Source organism: Symphalangus syndactylus, chromosome 11 (genome assembly GCF_028878055.3).
Source record: "Symphalangus syndactylus isolate Jambi chromosome 11, NHGRI_mSymSyn1-v2.1_pri, whole genome shotgun sequence".
In the NCBI taxonomy this organism is placed as follows: Eukaryota; Metazoa; Chordata; class Mammalia; order Primates; family Hylobatidae; genus Symphalangus; species Symphalangus syndactylus.
In genome coordinates, this window is record NC_072433.2 from 63,814,488 (window position 1) to 63,824,523 (window position 10,036).

Genomic DNA, 10,036 nt, shown 5'->3' on the forward strand with positions numbered 1-10,036 from the left:
TGTTCTTTCCCCTTTATATACTGAAGTCCTCAAAACCTCTTCTGGAAAAGCACAAGCCACAGATTCTACTGTAACTTTTGTCTCTTTTTCCTTGGCACATCCTCAACCTTGGCAAAACAAACTTCTAAATCGATTGAGACTTGCCTCAGTCATTTTCTTCGGTTTACACTACCAACAGAGAAATGAACCCTTAAGGTTCATTATACCGTGTCATCTGATATGAATTAAACAGACAAACCACAAACTCCTAAGATTATGAAAAAACAAAAAGATGTTACCAGCAGAACACTGCTATATGTTTAGAAATTATTTGTTCAATCTAATTCATTTGTTTTTCTTTTTAGTACAAAATGATCCACATATCAGAACAAATTGTTTATACAAATCTAAAAATAGGCCGGGCGCAGTGGCTCAAGCCTGTAATCCCAGCACTTTGGGAGGCCGAGGCGGGTGGATCACGAGGTCAGGAGATCGAGACCATCCTGGCTAACACGGTGAAACCCCGTCTCTACTAAAAATACAAAAAATTAGCCGGGCGTGTTGGCGGGCGCCTGTAGTCCCAGCTACTCGGGAGGCTGAGGCAGGAGAATGGCGTGAACCCAGGAGATGGAGGTTGCGGTGAGCTGAGATCGCGCCACTGCACTCCAGCCTTGGGGACAGAGAAAGACTCCGTCTCAAAAAAAAAAAAAAAATCTAAAAATAACTGCACAAGGTGTAGATGTGTTGTTTAAATAGTTTTTAGACATAGGATGCATCTAAACAATTCAATGTTATCTAATCTGCATTTTGTGTATCTAAGAGTTTTCATCAAAAAAAAATTGGAGGCAGTTATTTACTTAAGCAAAGAATGAGAATAAGGTCATTTAGTCAATAGTCTAATTAGTTTGGGGTAAACAATAATACCCAATTCTATCATTTTGTCACTGAGAATCCAATGTTTTTAGAGTCATAAGATGCAAACAATAAGCAATTATATTCAGTGTATGGTTCCATTGTGTAAATATCCTCTGATTCAAGTACTGGGCATCACTAACAAGCAAGTACATTCTCTCTGGAGTAACTGAAATGGAAAATCACAAATTATGAAGCTTCTCAAATGTAACAGTAAAGTACATTAGTAATTAGTTAAGTGCAAATATATTTCAGAAAAATTATCATCAATGCTTATCTTATGATTTCTTTATTATAACTGAAACAGCTGAAATCACACACCTGAACATTGTCAAGAATCTCCTGGACACGAGTCAGTAAAGCTTTCTTCCTGTTAACCTGCTTTCTTGCTTCTACATCAAGTGCTTTCTGCTTTTCTTGTTGCATTTCCTTTCTTTTCTCAATGTTAAGCTGCAAAACATCATAAAAATGTAATTATTTCCCACGATAAAAATATCATAAAATCGGGAAGTTCTGAATCAGAAAGATTAAAAACATGTGCAATAGGCAAAACTAATCTATAGTGAAAGAAATCAGAACAGTGGACTGGGTACTGAGTGGGATGGGGCATTAGAGATCTTTCCATGGTGAAGAAAATATCCTGTGTGGGTGGGAGCTATACATGTGTATGCCATATATCAAAACTCATGGAACTTTAACACTTAAGATCTGTGCATTTTGCTATGTGTAAATTATTTTCAGTTAAAAAGAAAAAAGTTTGTTCACTAATCAAATGTTCTAAAATGACAGAAATAAAATTAAAGCCCTTTTGGCCACTGCTGAGTTTTTTATTACTTCACTTGAATATTGACTTGAATATTCACGTTCAGTATCCTTCTTTTTTTTTTTTTTTTGAGACGGAGTCTTGCTCTGTCACCTAGGCTGGAGTGCAATGGTACGATCTCGCCTCACTGCAACCTCCACCTCCTGGGTTCAAGCGATTCTCCTGCCTCAGCCTCCGGAGTAGATGGGCTTACAGGCGCACGCCACCCCGCCCAGCTAATTTTTGTATTTTTAGTAGAGATAGGGTTTCACCATGTTGGTCAGGCTGGTCTCGAACTCCTGACTTTGTGATCCGCCCACCTCAGCCTCCCAAAGTGCTGGGATTACAGGCGTGAGCCACCGCGCCTGGCCCACGTTCAGTATCTTATTTCACTTGGTCAATTGGATTCCATAACTTTTAATTTTCTAAGCAGTGTACAATTTAACTCTTTGCTGCCTCAAAAAATGTCCAAAGGTTTAATGATAAAAGAAACAGATAATGTATTATTTGCCTACAAAAGCAGAATACATCTTTTCTTTCACCTCACTCTACCTTCCAATAAAAATATAATGTACCTAAAAAATGGAAGGCTTCTAAGCATTGTATCTCTTTATAATGGATTTCAATCTTAATTATTAAGTCCTGGGAAATTAAGTCACTGTTAACAGTCAAAACTTATCATAGACTTACACAAATAGAAAATATATCATTAAAAAATTATTTCAAAAGTTGCAATATTCACCTATCAAATACAACATAAAAGTGTGGATTAGGTCCATAAACATCAGATTTTGCTTATAAATAAATAACATGGAGTCATAGACCCTATACAACAAGCCTCAGACATTTTGGTCCACATTAAATCAAGCAATATGTTATCAAATAGCTGATAAATATGTTGTTTTAAAACTTTTTCCTAATTGCATGGTACCAAAGAATCATTACACAATTTACTTGCTAATCAAAAGGAGAAAATGTGTACTTTAAAGAGCCATCTGGCAGTCACTACTGTAAGCAAGTGTTCAAACTAAACATCACAAATAGAGGGCAACTAAACATTTTGTAACTTCTGATTTAATTTAGTATGAAGTACAGGGCATCATCTCCAAAGAATTCCTTTTTTTTTTGAGATGGAGTCTCAGGTTGGAATACAGTGGTGTGATCCCAGTCCCTCCTGGGTTCAAGCCATTCTCCTGCCTCGGCCTCCTGCACAGCTGGGATCACAGGCACCCACCATCATGTCTAGCTAATTTTTATATTTTTAGTAGACAAGGGGTTTCGCCATGTTGGCCAGGCTGGTCTCGAACTCCTGACCTCAAGTGATACACCTGTCTCGGGCTCCCAAAGTGCTGGGATTACATTTTTTTTTTTTTTTTGAGACAGGGTCTCACTCTGTTGCCCAGGCTGTTGTGCAGTGGCTTGATCTCGGCTCACTACCTTTGCCTCCTGGGTTCAGTGGATCTTGGCTCACTGCAACCTTCGCCTCCTGGGTTCAAGTGATCCTCCTGTCTCAGCCTCCCACATAGCTGGGATTACAGGCATCCACCACCACGCCCAGCTAATTTTTGTATTTTTAGTAGAGACGGGGTTTCGTCACATTGGCCAGGCTGGTCTCAGCCTCCCAAAGTGCTGGGATCACAGGCATGAGCCACCCCGCCCAGCCCTATCTTCAAAGAATTCCAAAAATCTTTAACCTGTTTATCAAACTTCACTTCCAGTTCATAAGAACTACAGGGACTAGAGAAACAAGTTAAATATCACTATTAGGAAACAATGAGACAAATCCAAGATCTAAGGAATTCTACAAGACGATAGCTCTGGTCTCTTTAAAAATTCAGCATCATAGTTTTGTTTTTTTTTAAAGATAGTATCTCACTCTGTCACCCAGGTTGGAGTGCAGTGGCATGATCAGGGTTCACTGCGACCTCAGCCTCCGGGGCTCAAGTGATCCTCCCACCTCAGCCTCTAGAGCAGCTGAGACTCCTGGTGCACGCCACCACACCCGGCTGATTTTTGTATTTCTTGTAGGGATGAGATTTCACCACGTTGCCCTGACTGGTCTCAAACTCTGGGGATTAAGCAATGCAATCCACCCGCCTCAGCCTCCCAAAGTGCTGGGATTACTGGCGTGAGGCACCATGCCCAACCAATAAAAAAAATTGTTTTTAAGACGTAGAGTAGTTGTTCTAGATTAAAATGAAGAAACATAACAAGCAAATAAATACTAATTGTGAACTTTGGATCCAGATTGGGGGAATAAAGTTATAAAAGGCATTTTGAGCACAAATGGAAAAATTTTAATATGAACAGAATTATTAGGTATTATTAAAAATTATTTTCTTAAGATGTGATAATGGTATTGGGGCTTTACATAGGAGAATGTCTTTATTTTTAAGAGATGTATGCCAAAATATTTAGGGGAGCAATGTCAGGTCTCTGTGGTTTTCAAATAGCTAGGCAATTTTTAAAAATGTATGTCATATGTACACACACACATACATGTATATAAAAATCACAAACACAATAAAGCAAAGATGACAAAAATGTTAAAAATTATTTAATCTAATAGTAAATCTATGGGTGGTCACTGCACTATCCTTTCAACTTTGCTGTATGTTTGAAAGTTTCATTACAAAAAGCTGGCAGTTAGCTCTGGTGTCTTTAAAAATTCAATTCAATTAATTAAATTAAATTTAAAAATAAATTTAAAGCTCACTTTTTTCTAATATTAGTTTGTGATTTAAAATAAAGTCATATACATTTTTAAAATATCCAATTAGTATCAAAGGGTGTATGATGAAGTGTCTTCCCTATTATCCTATATTCTCTCACTACTCCCCAGAAAAGGAATAGCCATCCTTTGAAAAACCCAAATGGTTAACTTATATTGGGTACCTCTTATGATCCGGGTGGTATTTTAACCATTTTATATCTACAAATTCATTTAATCTTCAAAATAGCCTTAAGAGGTAGGCACTATTTTATCCCCATTTAACAAATAAGAAAATAGACCACAAGTTTACACAGCAAGTAAGTAGCAAAGCAAGGATTTGGACCCAGGCCAGAAGGCTCCACAGCCTAGGCTTTTTTTTCCTTCTTCTGGGATAGGGTCTTGCTCTGTAGCCCAGGCTGGAGTGTTTTTCCTTCTTTTGGGATAGGGTCTTTCTCTGTAGTCCAGGCAATGATGCAATCCTGGCTCACTGCAGCCTGCAACTCCTAGGTTCAAGCGCTCCTTCCGCCTTAGCCTTCGAGTAGCTGGGACTACAGGCACATGTCACTGCGCCAGGCTAATTTTTTAAAATGTTTTTGTAGAGATGAGGTCTCGCTATGTTGACCAGGCTAGTCTTGAATTCCTGGTCTCAAGCAATCCTCTTCCTTCCGGCCTCTCAAAGCATTGGGACTATAGGTGTGAGCCATTGTGCCTGGCCCAGAGCCTGGACCTCTAATCATGACTCTGTACTGCCCCTGACAGCATGCTGCACACTGTGTTTTACACTAGATCATCGAGATCCTTCCATGCCTCAACATTTACATCTGCATTACTGTAATGGTATGTATGAGATTTTATAAAATGGACCATAAACTCCTCCACTACTGATGGACATTTAGGTTGTTCGTCAACCTTTGCTATTTTAAACAATGCTAATGTAACTTTGTACTTATTTCTTTGGGCTCACATATAATTGCAGGATATACACAAAAATGGAACTCCTGACCCAAAGGCTATGTATGCTTTTAAATTCTACCAAACTGCTCATCTAGAAATAAAATAAACTGATTCTTTTAGCAAAAGTGCATTTTCTCCACAATCTAAGGAACACAAGGTTCTATTAGGTCTTTGCCAATCTATAATAGTAAGTAAAAAATGCCAATTCATTTGCATTTCTCTAATTCTGAATAAGGGCATCTCTTCAAATGTTTATAAGCCTCTCTTTTGTTTTTCCACGAACTGTTTTAGTTGTTCGCTACAGAAAAAAACTATTTAGAAACAAAGCAAGTTTACCAGTGGAGAAAGGATAGCCACTCCATGAAAGCGAATAAGTGAGATACTTTCAGACTGAGCAGGGAGAAAGCTCTCTGTGGATAGTGATGCTTCTTGTATTCTGGCAAGACTTTTTTCACAAAACTTCTCATACTCCTCCATCTTCCCACAGTCACACTACAAGAGAGAAAAATGTTATTTTTAATGTACTGCGAAAAACAGATCTTAATTATTTGGCAGATTTTGTAGAGCATGACAGAGTCCCTGTAATTTCACAATTCCTATAACTGGTCCTCCCAGAATTGTCTTACTGATCAGGAGCTAATTCTTGGGTATGGTAATTCACTCCAAGAACCAGTCCAATTAAGATTTACTTTACATATTAAATATTTCTGAATATTATTGCATGTAAATCAATCTTTAAATGGGATTAATTTAGCTAAGAATTCAGTAAAACCTTCTTAAAGGAAACAAAGTTCTGTAAACCTTTACTAACTTCAGATTGTAAAACAGGATATTATATTTTCTTTAACAGGACTTATCTACACAAGAAAAACTATATCATACACAGGTAGAAAGACTGTAGTAAAAATGCCTACTTAAATCAAATAATATTTACTTTTAAAATTTTTCTATTTTGAAGTTCGAAGGTTACTCTCATATCTTTTTTTTTTTTTTTTTAAAGAGATAGAGTCTCACCATGTTGCCCAAACTGGATTCCAGTGACTATTCACAGGTTCAATCACAGTGCACTATAGTCTCAAACTCCGAGACTCAAGCAATCCTCCTGCCTCAATTTGCCTATCTTAACACTATACTTGGACTGCATGGCACCAGCCAACTCAGTCAGAGGTAAAAAACAGAAAATCGATTGGCTCTGATATTAATTATATTTTATTGTTGAAAATTGGAACCATCACTAAACTACTTAAAACAATTCCAGTAATTTCACAGTTTCTGGGAAATTGTGATTATGAAAATACAAGGTAACCAGGAGGGATTAGGCATCATATTCATTCATTTAGCAAACAGTAAATATTGATTGCTTATTTGGACAGCATTATGTGTGGCACTGTTTCCTTTAAATAAGCAAGGGAAAATAAAAAGACATCAGAATCATAAGCAGCAACAGTATGAACTATGGAAACAGAAAATAGAATACAATAATGTTCCTTTATGTCTTCATTTTAAAATAATTAGCTTCTTAACAAAAAAAGAGAGGGCAGGGAAATTCAATTCATGATGTGGGATATGCAAAGATGAAATAGGATATGTCCTCGGTAGGCCTCAAAGTACTTAAAAATTCAGTACACCAAAGTATCAGGGACAAATTATACTGCAATGAGAAATGGGAAAAAAAATAGTCAAAATTACAATCAGGTTATAAAGGAATAAGATACAATGCTATTTTTTACTAACTAGTCTAATCAATAACAAAACTTCTTCCTACTATTCAATCAATTGTAATTATTTGTGTTCAATCTATTTAAAGTAGGAATCTAATGACAAACAAATGGTTCTCTACAGTGTGAGTGAGACTATTTTACAAGCTTTTATTTATTTTTAAAAAGCAAAAGTAAAAACAATAAAACACCTTAACGCATAGCCTTTTTTTAGGTCTAGGTTTCAACTCACATTATTTCTTAACCCCATTTCTGCTCAAATATTTTATTTTTTAATCATGCCATGCATTCAGCAATACACAGAATGTAAATAGATTATACAAATAAAGTAATATATCTTCTATGGATACTCAAGCAAAGCATGAAATTCAGTTTTAGAAGTGAGGGAAATTACTAAGGAAATATAATACTTTTATGGCCATAGTTTTATTTTTCTTTCAACATCATAGAGCTATGCCTCATTGTTTCAGAAAGTTATTCACATCCCTTAAATAGTACATGTATGTCCTACATCTTGCAGATGTATAATACTATATTATTATTACAGCATAACACAGCATATGACAACGCATTACTCATTCAAATATGAGTGCTAATATGGAGATTATACAAATTACTAGATCCTTACAGCATGACTGGATCCTTCTTATCCTTTAGTCTCAGCTTGGATATCCCCTCCTCAGAGAAGGCATCCCTGATGACCCCATCTAAATTAACTCTGCCTCGATCACTATCACATTACCCTGCTGTTTCCCAATTTTCATAGCACTTACCACTATCTGAAATTATCGTGTTTATTTCCTTGATTTTTGTCTGTCTTCCTCCACCAAAATTTAAGCGCCATAAGTACAGGTACCTTTTCAGTCTTGTTCACTGAATCCCCATTACACAGAACAGTATCAGCACACAGCAGGCACTTGATAAAAGTATTGAATAAATGAATAAGAATAATAATAAGCTCAAACAATAATGTAAACCAGAAGAAAAAAAGAAGGCAGACTGCAAAGGTAACCATTTAAGAAGTGAGCAGTCCATATCCCATGATTAAGCAAGAGGACACTATGCCTTTCACACTACAATTACCACTGTCAGCAAGGTTTTATTTTAAGGGAGCCTTGACTACAAGGCTACCCCAACCACAAATCTACCGCCCTATACCTTGCCATCAGGCATCACTGGTCCACTTCCAGTAATAATTTGTCAGCTACAGCAGGTTCAGACATGCCCTGTCTTCTCCATTTATACCACAGAGAACCACTGACCCTTGTCCAAATGAGCCTCTTTGCAAACCCCATAGACTCATGGTCCTATCTGCTCCTTACCCGTGCTCTGCCAGACATGTCACTGAAAGGAGTGCTAAAAGTAACACAGAACAGATCTTGCTTTTTTTGCAGAACCTAGTGTTTCTTTGCCCGTCAGTTCCCCCAAAGACGCAAACTTCTTGTAAAAGCGGTAAAGGGGAAGATTTCTTATTCGGATGCATACTAGCTGCAAGTTCTTGGCAAGCCAGTTACCGTCCCCACACCTGTTTCCTCCTCCGTAAAAGAGGGATGATCACAGTATCCGTCTCAAAGGAATCTTGTAAGAATTCAATGAGCTAATGCATGTAGGGCAATTAGCATAGTGCAGAACACGCAGAAAGCAACAAATAATGGGGACTGCTTTTCTTATTAAGAGGATAATGATGATGACGATTTTTAGCAGTAGAGTATGAATTCCTGGAGGGCAGCGACGGTGCTTTGTTCCCCGTAGGATTCAAATGAAACTGAAAAATACAGAAAAGGGGACAACGGCTTCCTCATTTCCCTGTCCCGAGACCTCTCCCCGTCAAATCAATCTCGAGATGGCTGCCATTTGCCTAAACTGGGGGTAGGGAGCTTGGATCGTAACCAGAATAGAATCAAAGGGTGGGAACCATCTAGCAACTCCAGGGGCAATCAATTACTTTATTATCCTCAAGTTTATGCCCCAGAGTGGCAAAGGCGAAGTAAGCAGCGCTCCTAGGGCCTTGGTTGTGGTAACCGGGGCTCATAAATGGCCAACGCACACCCCGGGGAAGCCTCCCTCTCCAGCACCGTGGGAGGGAGAAGAAAAACGGCCCAAATAATTTGATCACCACCATGGGGTTCTCCGGCTCTGGCCCGCGTTTTATTCACCAAGGACGACCCCCTGCCCTCTCCCCAGCGCCCCATGCCCACCTCCTCCAGCTCCTCCGATTTAAGACTCCAAACCGCGGGCCCTCCAGGCGGGGCCGGCATCGGAGCATCACCTCAGCGCCAGGTGCTGGCTGCCCCGGGGGTCCCGCCTCCCAACAGCCGGCGCCTTTCCATGGGGCTCGAGGCCCGGGAGCCCAGCACAGAGCCCGCCCTCAGCTTCTCAGGGCGCCAATTTCGCCTAGCCAGACCACCTCTCAGCCCGGACCCATCGAGGCTCGAGCCCCCTCCTCATGCACACACCTGATCCCCCAGGGCCCCTTCAGCTCCTCTCCCTTCGCCACGGGCCTTGTCAGGAAGCGAATGGCTCAAATGGCACTGACAGAGCGCAGCTCGGTCCGCCGCCGCCTTCTCCTCCTCCTCCCCGCCATATTACGGATCTCAGGCTGCAACGCGGGCTCCTGGCAACCGCCGCCGCTGCCACCCCGACTCCACCTCTCAGGGCCGGCACTTCCGGTGGTTGCTTCCCGGGCTGTTAAAACCGTTGGGCCACCAGAACACTACCATCCCCGAGGTGCATTGCGCGCCCGCGAGGGAGGACGTAATGCTTACAGCCAGCACGCTGCACGCCGGGAAACGTAGTCTTCACTGCAAGCTAGAGACTAGAATTTATTAATAAATTTACTTATTTAGTAGAATAGGAACACCCCTCAGCGTCTGAAGCCCCCTGAAGTGTTCCTTGAAGTTGCCTTTTTTTTCTTATCTGTATAAAGATACCCCTTTCTATGCAGCCGTTAGAAAACAT

The 10,036-nt window shown here is 39.8% G+C and overlaps 1 protein-coding gene across 12 annotated transcripts in view; it reads right to left on the minus strand.

The window, feature by feature from the left end:
• The window catches only part of CCP110 (centriolar coiled-coil protein 110), a 30,585-nt gene extending 20,808 nt beyond the window's left edge, over nucleotides 1–9,777 (minus strand). For 6 of the 12 annotated variants that reach the window (XM_063612148.1, XM_063612146.1, XM_063612147.1 and 3 more), the window contains exons 1-4: nucleotides 9,535–9,777; nucleotides 8,401–8,843; nucleotides 5,697–5,852; nucleotides 1,213–1,341 (exon numbers count right to left, since the gene is read on the minus strand). In XM_063612148.1, the coding sequence (XP_063468218.1) occupies nucleotides 1,213–1,341; nucleotides 5,697–5,852; nucleotides 8,401–8,418 (303 nt within the window). In that variant the 5' untranslated portion in view covers nucleotides 8,419–8,843; nucleotides 9,535–9,777. Of the gene's footprint in view, nucleotides 1–1,212; nucleotides 1,342–5,696; nucleotides 5,853–7,851; nucleotides 7,995–8,400; nucleotides 8,844–9,534 lie in introns of those variants that run through there. The other 6 variants (XM_063612142.1, XM_063612143.1, XM_055299018.2 and 3 more) reach the window with 6 other exon arrangements.
• Nucleotides 9,778–10,036: the final 259 nt, after the last annotated feature.